This window comes from Aquila chrysaetos, chromosome 16, assembly GCF_900496995.4.
Source record: "Aquila chrysaetos chrysaetos chromosome 16, bAquChr1.4, whole genome shotgun sequence".
Classification (NCBI taxonomy): domain Eukaryota; kingdom Metazoa; phylum Chordata; class Aves; order Accipitriformes; family Accipitridae; genus Aquila; species Aquila chrysaetos.
The window spans coordinates 24835796-24850644 of record NC_044019.1 but is presented as its reverse complement, the minus strand read 5'-3'; the positions used below and the strand labels follow the sequence as shown (position 1 = coordinate 24850644).

Genomic DNA, 14849 nt, shown 5'->3' with positions numbered 1-14849 from the left:
TAAGAGAAAGCAGCCACTAATGGATGCCTAATATGCTGCAAAAAAAAGCCGTTTGGGTCAATACGGATATAGAGATAAATATACCTATAGAATAAATGTTACCTATTTATAGCCAGACCACCATTATTTGCAGTCAACGCCCTGCTTCCCCAGAAGCGCGACTGACTGCGCGAAGGCCGTGTCCCTTCTCCACCCGAACGGCGCAAACGCATGAGCGACCCTCGCCCCGACGTGCGGCAAACCCCGCGGGGCGGACTCCGGCCGGCCCCGAAGCGGGGGGCGACGCTGGGTCCGCAGGAGCCCCCGCGGGCGCGGGTGGGAGGCGGGGGCGCGGCTCCCCGTGGGCTGCGGAGCGCGGTCCGCCCCCGCGGCGCGGAGTGGGCGCGGCGCTGTCCGCGGTGCTGAAGGAAGGGGGGGGGAAGGAATGGGTAGGGGGTGCCGGCGCTGTCCGCGGTGCTGAAGCGGGCGAGGCGCCCTGAGGGTGCCGCTCGCCTCCGCCTCCGCCGCCGCCGCCGCCGCCGCCGCGGGGCGCGACCTGCGCGGCCGCGCTGGGAGCAGCGCTGCGCGGGTGGGCGAGCGGGGGCAGGAGCGGACGCGCCAGGGCTCCTCGCCGTCCGAGGGATTCGGCCGGCGGCTCCGGGGCGCGGGGTGCTTGGCCGCTGTCTGCCTACGGCGGCGAATCGCACCCCTCCCCCTCCAGCCCTACAGCCGGGGACACCGCCAGCACTAAACCGAGACCGCTTTGAAACGCTCCCGCAAAAGGGAACTCCGTCCCCTCCCAGCCGGGCATGGCACTGCCCCCACCCGCCGCCACTGAACCCTGCAAGGCCGAGAAGACTTTCTGACCGAGCCTGGCAACTCCGCGCTGCCGGGAAAGCCGGGGGGCTGCCTGCAGCGCTCTCAGACTCCCCGCTCGCTGCCGCACACAGGCGCGCTCCCTCGCCCTCGCCCTCTCCCCCCCCGGCTCCGCACGCCGTCTCTCCCTCTCTCTCGCACACACGCACACACACACGCGCGCACGCTTCCTCTCGCTCTCCCTTTACCCGGAGGTGCACTGATAGCCATTTAATGGGGGGGGGGAAGTTAAGCGATTAAACCAATATGAACCATCGTTGCTCGTAGCAGTGCCCTATCCAGAGCAGAGCAGAGTCCAGCGAGCACCCCTGCAGGAATGGAGTCGGTAAAACAAAGGATTTTGACCCCTGGCAAGGAGGGACTGAAGAATTTTGCTGGAAAATCGCTTGGTCAACTCTACAGGTAAGACTGAGATCTCTTAGAGGACCCTACTTCCAAGAAATAATTGGAAGCTTTTCTTAACCGCCAGCTGGTGAAGGAGGTCGAACGCTTTGGGGAGGATTGTGGTGGAGGGGCTGGGAGCTGTTGAGATACCGCCGATATAATCTGGAGCCTGGAAACTAGTGCAGGAGCTTCTCAATATGGCACCCTCGTAACTTCTCTATCTGATTCGTAGATGGTGTCAGTAAATATGTAGCGAAAGATTACCCCATCTTTCTCCCACGAAAACAGGATCCCATCTTGAAATCATAATCAGGAGAGAGCAGCTCCCTGTATTTTTGTTCTGTGTTAATTTTGCAATGCAGTCACAGGATCTTTCCCGCTGCCCTTACCAATCATTAAAAAATAATAATAATAATCTTTCCTGGTTTCGATTAGTCTTGTCCCTTGTGTAATTTGTCGTCAGAGGAAGATAAACATGGAGATGTATAAATAATTGATAACCGAACGATTTTTTTTTTTCTCCTGAAGCTGAAACATATAGAGGGATGTGTTTAATTATTTATCCGTCTGCCTTGAGAAGCATCCACTTGTCTTATAAGTAATACACAACTGCAATTGCTAAACTCAAAAGCATCACTCCACAACAGTACGTTTCTGTGTGTACAGAACATTTCTACCATCTTCGATACCTGTACACACAGATAAACTAGCCCAAATTCTCGCATACCTAAAAAGTGTATGCACTGAAGTTGACACACCGTGCTCCATCCAATCTGGGGACTTTAGTGACCTCCGGGACGTTTGAGAATAGTCTGTGAAATTCCAATGTATTTTCGATTGTCCCCTCTGCTAGAAATTACCCGAAGTGGTTTTTTGTTGGTGGTTTAGTTTGTTTTGGTTTTGGGGGTTTTTGGGTTTTTTTTTGTTTGTTTGTTTGGGTTTGGGTTTTGTTTGTTTTTTTTTTTTTCGGAATTGCAGATTAAAGGTAACTGCGGATTTATCTGCCTAGGGTAGGTCACGTAAAAGTCTTTTTTCCATACCTATGCGGCAGTGTTGGGCACAGGCACAAGGCTGTTCCACAGCATGAGTCACAACTTCTGCTGCCATTTTCAGGAAAGGGGACATATCAGTGAAGTGATAAAGACAAAATTAAGATTCCCATTTTAGTAGGAAGGGTACAATTTTGAAAAGCCAAAAGCAAAACCAAAGCCACCAACAACGCAGTGAAAACCCTACAGTTTTTGGTCATATTTAAGTCATTTTCAATGGTCAGGAAAAGAAAAATAAAAATTGATAATCCAAAATAACTCCTTAAAATATAATTAAGGAAATCAACCTATTTTTCGTGCTAAAAGACTGTACAAGATATAAATAAAACGATCATGTCTACTGCTTTTTATATAGTCACACAGTGAATAATGGAGAAACGGTGTTTGTATTTTCCAGCAAAACTCCGTTTGAACTCCCCCCTTGATTAACAAATGCGCGATTTACTAATCTTTTTCAACGCACGGGGCTGAAGTAGTTTGTTGCCGATTCTTAGAATTAAAATAGTTTTCCTGTCCCTTAAGCATTGATTTCTAGTGTCTTCCCGAAGACAAGAAGCCCATTCAGGGAGAAAACATTTCTACACCATCTTTTATTCGCACGAACGAATTTTGAACATAAAAACACGGTGTTTTATTCTATTCACAACTTTAAGACATTTCTTAATGCTGCGGTCTTTAAGCATGAAAATAATTATCCCAGCAAAGAAAAACGTGGGAGAATTTCAAGTGAGTAACTATTGGAGAAAATCCCTGTATTTTCTCCAGAACACGGAGAGCCTTTTGAGCCTTTTTCTGCTAATTGTTACTGCCCCATTAGCCGGATGAGTTAACCTCAAAGAGATACTCCAGGAGAATTTCTGACGTGAGAAAACACTCCTCGAGCCGGCGTGAGGGCAGCGGTAGGAGAGTCCAGAGTGTCGGGAAATGGCCACATATTCGCTCCTCAAGCCGACGGAGCTAGGATGGAAGCGGTTAGTTTTCCTGTCTTTTAAATATCTCAGTGACTACAAAAGAAGATTAAGAGATTCAGCATGGGACACTTGCTAGATAAACCGATCTTTCTTACTACCGACACGGCATTTTTAAAGCTTTTCCACCAAAGAAGAAATAAAATGAAATGTTCTAAGTCACCTTTCGTGGATGGCAGGGGGTTTTTCGGTATTTTTCTGTTGATTCGAAATAGCTGCAAATAACCATTCCCCTTCAGATTCCTGCACATTGTTTTGTAGGAGATAGGATTCTCATGCAAAAACAAGGGAGTGGGGGCAATGAGATCGAGCTTAAAGCTGATCTGGGAACGTTAAACCTGCTAAGCAATCACGCCCTCACAACGTGTAGCTGAGCAGACGCGATCTTTTGGAAAGACTTCTCCGGAGATGCCAGTTCTTTAAAGACGGTCATGTTTTCTTCCACTGCATGTGACAGCCATTTTGCAAATCTAAAATAAGTAGCAATACCGCCCCCCCCCCTTTCTGTTAATATTTCTTTTATTCCCAGACCTGAAGCGAAATGCACACCAAGATGATCCCCCTTGGTGTTCCTAATAGAGCAAAGAGGGAATAAAACCTTCTCCAAAAGACTGTTTCGGTTTCCATGCTATGCCTCTTGGGCTACCCAACATGGCGCCTCTGCAGTGGTTACAGATGATGTCTTCTTAATGCGTCCTACATATTTAAGCAGAAGTCTTTAATGATAGATGAGCAATTCTCAGCTAGAGCTCCTCCCTGGGCTCCTGCGGCGGGGTGGCGGGGGGAGTTGGGGATGACTAATCCTGACTCCCACAGGTCACTGCCAAAGAACAGTTGAAGGTGACTGGAAAAAGAGGAATAAATCCTCAAATCAATCCAAACCAAGCCAAAGGGGCGGGGGGAGCGGTGAATTTAAGCCTTCAGCTACGCGAAGTGGCTGTGCGTTCAGGCGGCCAGGGCTTGACTTTCCCTTCTTGTGTCGGGCAGAGTCCTAGAGAAGAGGCAGAAGCCCGGGGACACCATCGAGCTGACGGAAGATGGGAAGCCCATGGAAATGCCCGAGAAGAAAGCCCCGTTGTGCGACTGTACCTGCTTCGGGCTGCCCCGGAGGTACATCATTGCCATCATGAGCGGACTGGGATTCTGCATTTCCTTCGGGATCCGATGTAACTTGGGAGTGGCCATCGTGGATATGGTCAATAACAGCACCATACACCGAGGAGGAAAAATTATTAAAGAGGTGGGAACCCTTCCCTCGTAAATCCCATGTCCTCCCAGTACAACTCCCAGATCAAGCACCTTAGCGCAGGCGAGACGGGCTCTGATGGTTTCGCGGAATTTCCCCCCGCTTCAGCCCGCGATGCTCCCCCTCGCCCCGCCCGGCCCCCCCCGCAGCCCTTTGTAGGACGGAAACCCCCGTCTTGAAGGGAAAACAATTTCTACCGCTTATTCCTATTTTTCCTTTTCGGTTCCCAGCCCCATTTTGCGGTATTAATTTGCGGACAGGTTGTGTGTGTGTGGGGGTTCTCTTTTGAAAAACGCAGATAGCTCGTAAAATAAATGTAGGGGATGGGGGAAGGAGGGCGTCGAATAAGCCACTGCCAGCGGCTGCGCCGCGCTGTAAGGGAGACGAGGAGATTGTGCAGGAATTTCTGAAAACACCCGTGTGAAAGAATTTACGTTGCTAAAAGGCGTTAAATGATACGACTCCTTTTGAAAGCGAGTTACAGCGTAGTGCGAAAGAGGTGAATGCTCAAGACAAGAGGAGTGTCAAATCTACAAGTCCGGAGACAAGCCAACTTACTCCTTGTACAGTTTACTCCTTGCACAGGGCGAGAGGTCCCCGCGGCTCCCCCCGGCTCGGCTCTGCGCTGCCCCGGCCCGGCCCCACGGCCACACGGGGCTCTGCTCACCCCCCCAGCCACCCTGCCCCTCTCGTGTCCCACGAAGGGTGCTGGTTTTATTGCTATTATCGAGTTTGGTTCGCTGTTTATTTCCCTGACGGGCGGCTGGGGTATTGGCTGCGGTGGGTTAAGGCAGAGGGAGCAGCTCTGGGCACCCCGCGTCCTTGTCCCTGTGCCCCGGCCGCCAAGTGCCACCGCCGGCCTCAGAAACCCTCCCGCGACTGCCCGGTACGAAGTTACTGCGGGTGAATGCTTTAATTTGGCACGATTACAGCCTTCCTCTTCTTTTTTTTTTCCTCCTTCTCTCCCGGGCCCTTGCATTGGAAGAAAGCGAAGTTTAATTGGGATCCTGAAACAGTTGGCATGATCCACGGCTCTTTTTTCTGGGGATACATAATCACCCAAATCCCCGGCGGGTATATCTCCTCCCGGCTGGCAGCTAACAGGTAACGACGGTCTAAATAGCCCCAGGCTCCCGTACGAGGGGAGGGCGGGGGGCGGTCAGTGGCTCAGCCCCCCCCCCGGGAGCTGCCCTGCATCCCCGCAGGCAACCGGTCCCCGGTTCAAAGGCAGTCGCGTTAAAAAAAAAAAAAAAAAAAAAAAAAAAAAAAAAGGAAGGGACGCTTGCATGAAGTGTGGAAAGGCGAATGCGATGAGGCATTGATCAGCTATCTTCAGACTACCTGCTGGTTTTGCGGGGGACATCTCCTCTTGGTTTCTTTTTCCTTTAAAAAGTCATTTACGGAGGTTGTGGCAATGATATTCAAACAACCTGTATTCAGAGGCGAATTCAAAGATTCATTATTTCAGCAAAGCTTGAGAGATTTTTTTCCATGATTGAACGAAAAATTTTTATGGGGTTTGTTTTAATGAAAAGGAAAACCATCAGCAGGAATTTTCCATTAACGGAGAAATGAATTTAGAATGGTCGACAAACATGTTTCAATGAGACTTCCACAATGAAAAGAAAGTGCAGATGGTGCGGGGACTTAAGGACTCGTTTCTATGGTGTCTGGCAATTTTTCAAGCACCCAGGGTGCGATTCTACCTGTTAATTAGATCCACTGAGTATTCAAGACACATGAGGCTTTCACGTCCATGCTTAATGCCATAGGCTCATCGTTTGCAGAAGTAGGGAAGGTCCTAGTGCCACTCTTCAAAACACTAACAAACTAAGTGCAAATGGGTACTAAAATCAGCAATATATACCTTTAACTCTTCTGAGGAGTGTGCAACATCAAAGGTAGGCTTGGATAGGCAGAGACGCTTTGCCTGGCGAGCGAGCTTACTTGTGTTTGTTTGAGAAAGAGGGGGGGGAGAGAGGGGAGCTACGGCAAAAATGCTCTCTTCAAGGTAAATACCTTCTAGACAGAGACCTACATTAAAAATAATGAGTATTTACTGATGGAGAGATGCTTTGTAACTGAGATAACCCTAATAAACCTCTTTTTAAAGCAAATGAAACAAAATACAACATTCATTAAACAGGGGTATCCATTGTCTGTCTGTTTGCAAGTGCCATCTTTCTGATAATGGTTTAGAAATGTAAAAGACCATTTCACATAACAATTAACAGCCAGTTAAAGGGTTCTTCTTTTCTTCCTCCTTCGAGCATTTTTGCATCTTTACACAGTCTGTAACTCCTCAGGATTAATTGGAGTTTTGCTTGAGTAAAGACTGCAGAATTTGACTCAGAGAATCAAAAACCTGTATTCATTCACCCAAGCAACATCAGTAAAGTCATTTGAATCAATCCAGATTTAAAGTGGTGCAACTACAAAGATTTGCAACACAATGGCAGGGACATTCCCAGGAAAACTCAGTGTTAGAAACACACAACCTGGCATATGTGAATCAAATTTTCCTCCTCTTCACAAACATTTACAACAGTAAATGAGGACTAGTTCCAGTTATTAACCTGGGTATATTTTAACTCAGCAATTTTCACAGATTAGTGGTTAGTTATTACTATTGTGGAAGCCTCTGAGACAACTCCAACACAAGGCAAATGAGTATGTAAATCACAGGTTTAATTAAGGAACTAGCTACGACTTACATGCCAGTAATTGCAAATAGTAAACTGTGGATAGTGGCTGTGATTTGTATTTAGTTTGCAGATAAAAATGGCAGAGAATAGAGTGCTGAGTGGCTAGGTGTAGTGGTTGGAATAACAGGGTATTGAGGAGGTGAAAGTACAAGTTAGTTCCTGAATGCTACAAAGAGATTCTGACATCTACACATTCAACTTGAAATGAACAGGATGACTGTAGGGAAAAGCGGCATCCAAAATAGGGTGCAAGCCTTGATGTCCATACCCTTACCAAGAAACTGCATGAGAAAAAGTCAGACAAGTGAGTACACAAGTCTAGAGGCCTGCAGCACCAATAGAATATGAGCTACTATAAAAGTCTCTGCTGATTTACATGTCTCGTGCTGCAGCCACAACTGGTCCCTTCGCACTGGTGGATGACAGCCAAGTAACTTTTTTTTCTTTTTTTAGAAGCCTCACTGAATATCTTTGTGGCGTCAATGGTTTCCTTTGCATTCAGAGCAAGTCTGAATTCATACAGAAAAATGAAGTTCAGATGTGCTCTGTGTAAAAAATTAATAGACTCTAGAACAGCATCACCAGATTCAAGACAATCTGTGAGAAACTCAGTCCTGAGCTCAAGAAAAAGGGACATTTTCAAGACATTCATTCCCTGGAAGGGAAGGAGATAATAATTACATGGGAAAGATAGCACAAATGAAAAACTGACTCCCAATTGCTAAGAGTGTCAAGGAAGGAAACCGGGAGGAGGGTTAAGGTGTGCTTTGCGAGTTTAATTTGTTATTGACGGGGAGTTGCTGAGTGTATGGCACTGAATTTGCCTGACATTAAGATTCAGTCTAGCAACCAATTACAGAGATTGGGTTGACATAATTTGAAAGTTTCTCTAAGGTATAACACATGGAAGAAATGACCCTCCTGTGGTATCAAGAAAACCTTTATAGACACAATGCATTAATTTCAAGCTGGGTTGAAACCTTTTATTTTGATTCTGACCCTGTTTTAAATGCTTACTGCCAATCAAGAATTAGCAACCTTGAGCTCTGAACTCTCTAACATATTTTCTTCAACTGAGTCTGTCAATGGGTAGCATTTTACTGAGCTCCTTTGCTAATTGTAGAACTCAAGGCTGCTGCTGCATGGTTATTCTGTTCTGCCTTGACCCACTGCTCTTATCGTGCATAGGTCCCCATTACTTATGACAGATCAGATTTAGTGATTTAGAGATTTACAAGTAGTAAATGGAGTTTCTCAGGAATTTGCACCTGATAGCTTGGGCCTCAATTTATCTCATATTGCTTCACTGAGAATGTTCTGTTATAGAGTATTTTCAGCCCAACACTAAGAAAAATGCTTTACTTAAAAGAGGTGTATTTACACTGCTATAGTACCGACGAGGTCAAAAAAGCTGTGTTTGAAAATTCCAGAGAACATTCAGAAACAACATGTCTCCTGAGCACTTACCTCTCTGGTAGGCAATAGAAGTTGGGCTAGTATGTTACAAAGCTCAGTGCTCCCAAACACTTGCAACCTCTGTTGACTTCCGTAGGAATAGAGAACTTTCAGCACATTGCAAGACAACATAATTTTTCAAAAGACACGGATTTGGCCTCAGGTGCCCCCTCATTTGCAATCAGTGAAGCTTTAAACTTGCATCCCTTGAGTAGTGTGTGAAAATAGAAGAGGATTCCCTTTTGCCAAGAGGCTAGAGACCTCTTCTCCCAGAGGAGGATCTGCCTCTGGAAGATCCTGGTATGAAAGCACTACGCAACCGACCACAGCAGACTGGGGGAACAAAGGAAGCGCAATGTGGAGTCCCATGGGTAGCGTTTATTACAGCTATACCTTTTCTCAGGGTTAAGTTCTCAATGAACAATGAACAATTAACCTTGCCGTCGATTAAGCACGACACGATGGTAGCAGAGAGTATGGAGCAGGCTCTAGTAGTTTAGAGAAGGCATCTTGTCACATGGACATCCAGGTTTGCAGGTAATCTAGGTTACTTCTCCTATTTGAACATACGTACTGCCTTACACTAAAAAAAGCGCCCTTCTCCCCAGGCTGCAGTACACTGGGAGTAGAATTCATGGTCCCCGCAGAGATGTTTACGTAACTATCTTTATCAAGAGAAAAGCGACTATGATTCAGAGCTTTTGAGACTGTAGGGGCAAGAATAGACAAGCAGATTCCAGAGACAAATCCAAAATAATATAAATATTTCTTGGTTACACCCTTTCTGATTAGTAATAGCAAAGATTTCTCCCCAAAAAGTGAATGAAGAGTGAGACTTTTTTTTTTTTTTTTGAGATTGTTGGGGATTCAGTGCTATGTTTTTCATTAAATCACAGTGGATTTTGACTAGTGTGAGCAGGGTTTTCAGGAGGAAGGAACTGAGTTGCTTTTGCATTGTTTAAAAGTATTTTTCCTTGAAAAATACAAGAAAACATGGAAATTCAAATGTGATGCCCTAATACCATGTATCCATACTATTTAATCAGCTGAGCTATTACTCATAATGGTAGTTAATGCCATTTAAAAGCACATAAATCTCATTTGAATGCTTTTAAACTACAGGTTTTAATATCAGCATTACAGAGGCTTCCACCAGAGGGGTTGTCATTATATGATTACAATGTGATATGAACAGAAAGGGTATGAAATGCTGACAGTCCTCCAACCCCACTTAGTCTTAAATTTCTACTTAGTCCATGTGAAGAACTTCTGCTAGGGCTAATCAGAATTCATCTAATCTTTACCAATTAAAAAAAATAATCATCATTCTCAGTGACTGAAATCTTATTAAAGGAAAGAAAAATAGATTTGTGGTTTGGTGATTCTTCAATTCTTATTCAAAATTTGATTTAAATGGAATGCATTTAAATACCAATGGCCAAGATGTTTAAATGTTCTGACACAATGCAATGAATACAATATTCTGGTGAGAAATTCAGAAATTTCATTTAATAATTACATTCTTTTGTAGTATCTTAACAATTATATCATAGACAGATTTTGCTGTTCTGATGCTTTGAAAATAGCAAACTGGAAACTGGTGCAGTTTTTCCTGACTTTGAGGTCCTCCAGGAAGATTTATACTGTTTAACTAAGCAAGTGAGTTAACAAGCACTTCAAACCTCAGGGGTATTGCATCATTCCCACAATATGCATATCCCTGCCTGTATACTGCATAGGGACGCCAGGTTACTTGGGGTATTTGCCTGGGTCATCACATAGTGTGATGAAACCCCTTCTTTTTGTGTTTTGCACAACCAAGTGAATGCCTGTAACCAGACTAGTGGTATTTATCACACTGGGAGACTGATGATTAACTGGCTAGTGTTTATGAACCTTTCAAAGATTTAGATACCATTATGATACCACTGAATAGTCTTTAAATAAGATCTACTGTGATCTTCACATTTCATCAGCCATTTCAGGAATACGTATAAATGCTGATAAACTTGTGCGTACAAAAAGGACCAGACAATCAGATGATATATTAAACACCATTTGGTAGACTGAATTCTGTTCAATATATATGACACTTAAGTGCAAAGTAACAGCAGGGAGTGGGAAACCACGCTGGGAAGCAGTCATGCTGAGTGGGATCTTAAGCCATGCTGGACTAGAAACCCATCATGAGCTTCCAACATGATGCTCTAATAAGGAATTCGATGTAATCCTGGGATATTTATTTTTCTGGATTTAGTGCAGTGAGTGTATTTAGGTCAATGACACTGACCTCGGATTGTTGCGGGTAGTTTGGGTTTGGGTACATGAATATTAATATGAGTGTTGAAAAACTAGAGATTGATTTAGAGATCTTTAATTACTTAAAAGATGATAGGATTGTAGATAATGTCACATAATGAAAGAAATAGCAAGAACTATGTATTCAGGTTATCAGTATATAAAAAAGAATACTAGGAGGCAATCTGATTACAAAGTATGCATACAACTCCACTAGAAAAAATTGCTGGGTATAAATGTGTGCTTTAGTCCCATGGAAAGATATAACAAGAATCAGTAAATGACAGCCATATAAATGAAAAAAGCATAAATATTAACAAACATGACTAGCCACCACTGGCCCAACCAGAGAAATTATATGCAAGAATCTTCTTCTTTGGGTGTTAAATTCCTATATTGGAAGTTATATTTCAGTTATTAGAAAATGTTTTCAGTGCAGGGATAATTAAGCAAAATGTAAGGGATAATCAAGTGAAACATAATGGTTAATGCCATAGCGAATGTTAGGCTAGATGGCCTTAAAACTGAGCACTTGTTTTGTTTTTAATCTAGAAATATAATAATTTTATTTAAATTAATATTTCCTATTCCACATTCATGCTACTGCAAAGCTGCAGCTGTCTGTGAATAAACTACCTGCTGTGCTGTCACACATATATGGAAAGGTGTGAAACTACTGGTTTTTAGGACCTCATCTCAGGATAATTTAAATATTGTTGTATTTTAACTTCTGAAACACTCTTTAAAAATTCTTTAAAAACCATGCCGGAAATCTATAATAAACACCTTGCCCTATCAAAGGTACTATCAAAATGCTGTGGCAGTATTTCCTCACTGATTTCCTAAGTGAACAGTTTAAATACTTACTGTAAGTCAGGAAAGATTCTCTGAAATTAATGGGTCATTGTTAGATTACACAGGATAGGGAATTGATTCCCAAGTTTGCAGTTATATATTTAAAATAGAAATGCAGGTTTTGACTGTACATGCCAAGTACTGTTTCAAAAATAGATCTGCAGTAATCACAGACATTTTTTTGGTAAAACAGACCTGAGTGACCATTTTAGGTGTTTTGTGTATACTCAAACATTAGAACTTTCTTACACAAAGAGATACAAAGGGCAGAATAGAATGACAATTTAAAAAAAAATTAAAGTCACCTTATAATTCTATCATAATTCTATCATAATGACACATATTTCTCATTATCTGTTAAACCGCAAATCCTGGCACTATTCACATTAAGAATCACCGCTACATAACTATACTAAATTTCTTTACAATGCAATTATCTCTCATCTACGTTGAACTCTTCATCATTGTCACATTCTAACCTGAATGAAAATATATAAATCAAACCTTTCACTTCAAATTCATCTTTGTTTTTAAAGTGCCATTCATCTTGTTATTAAGGGCTAAATCCTTCTTCCCAGCAAGTAATCCGATAGGATTATTTGCATGAATAAACTGAATGATATTTCGGACAACTGTATGTCAGTGCATCTCATCTCAGAGTCCCAAAGATTTTCACTGAAACTGTGTCATTAGTGTGTCTGTGAAATCAGAATATTTCTCCCTAACTCAGCCTTAATGACAACAAGCATAAAAAATGTAAGGTAAAGTATTGGTTTAGAAATACAAGTACAAAGATTTCCTAGAACTTTACATCTTTACATTTTTCTGTTTTAAAAAGAGAAATTCTTCACTTCCCTTTAGCAGGTAGACATATTGTGTGTTTTTCTAATTTGCAAACGATGTATAATTCATGGCACGACCAGGGCATTTGTGAAAGGTTAGACAAGAGCCAACTTCTGAACTTCTGAAGACATAAGCTGACCTTGCACTGTAAGAAGGAACCCCCAAAGCTGTAGTTGCCAACCCCACCTTTCACGTTCAGTTCAAAATCCTCTAGATTAAACTGGGCTCCGATCCCAGGCACTGGTGTTGGGTTCATCTGTTTCCAGGCAAAGAAGCCAATATTGCATGAAAAACCCAAGATGATTTTGTCACCTTACTGCATTGCAGGGTCTTTTAAGCACCAGTCACTGCAAGAAGGGGACTGGGGAAACGTCTATGGGTGGCTGGTACTGCTGTTCCCTCTACCATATGGCTCAGGGTCCCTCCATTTTTCTGTCATGAATGATGAAGCTGTTTTCACAATTTAATGATGCAACAAGGGATTTGGATGGGGGTTTTGGTTGATAAAAGGGGGCCTCAGATGTGTGACAAAAATTAATAATGTATCCAAGCCCTTATTATACTAGATTAGATGGCGGGAGGTCGGCTTTTACATATTAATGCTTCATGAAGGGCTTATAATAGGATTTAGTATGAAGGGCACACAGACACACATCCCCCTCCTCCCTTGTACACATATGAATGAAAATAACCTGTTTTATCATGTTTTTAAAAAGCCAGATAAAGCTGCTGTACTATGGCTTCTGGCCACAGACTATTATTAAAGAGGATCGGTTTTAAGCGATTCTTTCATGAAGCACGTTCAACGTAAGACTGGCACTTGGGAATAAGTGTTGCTCTCTAATGTCAAAGGTAGCTTATTCTATCTGTTTTGCTGGGCAGCTGAGTTCATCAACCACTCTAATATTCATGGCATAATCCCAGCTTTGTTAGCCCTATGCCATTTTATGCAAATTAGAGGCCCGATTCACAAAAACCCCACTACATTCTGTCTATCATTTATGAAGCCATAAACTGTCAGGGTGAGCATTTCACAGGAATATGTCTACAGTAGAGGGGTCAACAGAGTCATCAGGAAATTAGCCCATACTAGAGAAAAGTCAGAATGATATTATATGTTGCAGAATACCTAAACAGTGTCTCCCCATACTGGGTTCTTTTTCACTTAGTCCATTTCAAATACATAAACTTAAGTAGAAGTTGTCCCAAGAAGGGTAATCGGCATGATTACAGACTGAAAAGGCACATAGAGTAAGAGAAATATTATCAGGAATATTTACGTTGCAAAGGAGATGAACAAGTGACATGATAGGTACATACTTAATAAACATCAGTATAGGTAATGTAAATATTCCAGATGAGTGGCTACTCACAGTTTGCAGTCAAGGATGTAACCATTGATGTACATGGGAACAGCTGAAAAAATGCAAAAAATTGTCACACTGTATTACTGAGGAAAAATAATCTTTTCAGAAGTCAGTAAGAGCACTGTTTGTATTTACATAAATTGGAAGCAAGTAAACCAGCATTAATGACATTAAATTTTTAGCTTCCAAGCAACTCTCAGGCAAGAACATCATAGGCTAAAATATTATTTTCTCTGTTACTGAGAAGCACCTGTATAACTCTTAGTTGACAAATGTGGAATTTCAGAACTATTTGGATATAGAATGGCAGTGATCCTCAAGACACTAAATGCAGAGAACTACATTTACTTTTGATGACTTATTTCAGGACTAAATATAAAAATTTCAGAATTTGGCCCTGCTTGTTCAGATATAACTAACAGGAGTAGGATTATGTCTGAAATTTGGACTTATTTTTGCATTCTATCCCCCACTGATCCAAATCCTTTGAAATCGATATCTGTAGAAAATTTGCTACACAGTTTACATAAAATTACACCAGGTGCTTTCAGACCAAGCTGATAAAGAAACTTATTATTTATTGGGATTATATCATCCAGGTACATCAATACTGTCATATAACTTTGCTCCCAGTTCTCTCCCAGGTCCCGAGCCTCCATGAATCCCTACTGCATGTATGATAACTTATAACCAGAGTCCATTTCAGACGGGAAAAGACTAATCCTCTCTGAAACCCCCCCCATGTGTGCTTCTGACATAGTAAGCTCCAGGCACTCTGTCCAACAGGTATCTTTAATCACCTCTACCTGCTTTCATAGTTCACC

General features: G+C 42.8%; 2 protein-coding genes across 2 annotated transcripts in view; both read left to right on the top strand.

Moving 5' to 3' along the window:
• The first annotated feature begins 210 nt into the window (after window positions 1-210).
• Window positions 211-1095, top strand: LOC115352104 (formin-like protein 3). The gene is made up of 3 exons (XM_030039786.2): window positions 211-391; window positions 481-510; window positions 542-1095. Exons 1-3 carry the CDS (start codon window positions 211-213, stop codon window positions 1093-1095), a joined length of 765 nt encoding a protein of 254 aa, XP_029895646.1.
• Window positions 640-14849, top strand: part of SLC17A6 (solute carrier family 17 member 6) — a 34279-nt gene continuing 20069 nt past the window's right edge. The window contains exons 1-3 of the mRNA XM_030039234.2: window positions 640-1257; window positions 4244-4496; window positions 5488-5606. Coding sequence (XP_029895094.1) covers window positions 1172-1257; window positions 4244-4496; window positions 5488-5606 — 458 coding nt within the window. The 5' untranslated portion in view covers window positions 640-1171. The remainder of the gene's footprint in view (window positions 1258-4243; window positions 4497-5487; window positions 5607-14849) is intronic.

Coding starts and splice junctions, on each gene's coding strand:
- LOC115352104 (XM_030039786.2), top strand. CDS start 211: ATGAGCGACCCTCGCCCCGACGTGCGGCAAACCCCGCGGGGCGGACTC. Junction 392..480: donor CGCGGAGTGGGCGCGGCGCT/GTCCGCGGTGCT, acceptor AGGCGCCCTGAG/GGTGCCGCTCGCCTCCGCCT. Junction 511..541: donor GCCTCCGCCTCCGCCGCCGC/CGCCGCCGCCGC, acceptor CGCGACCTGCGC/GGCCGCGCTGGGAGCAGCGC.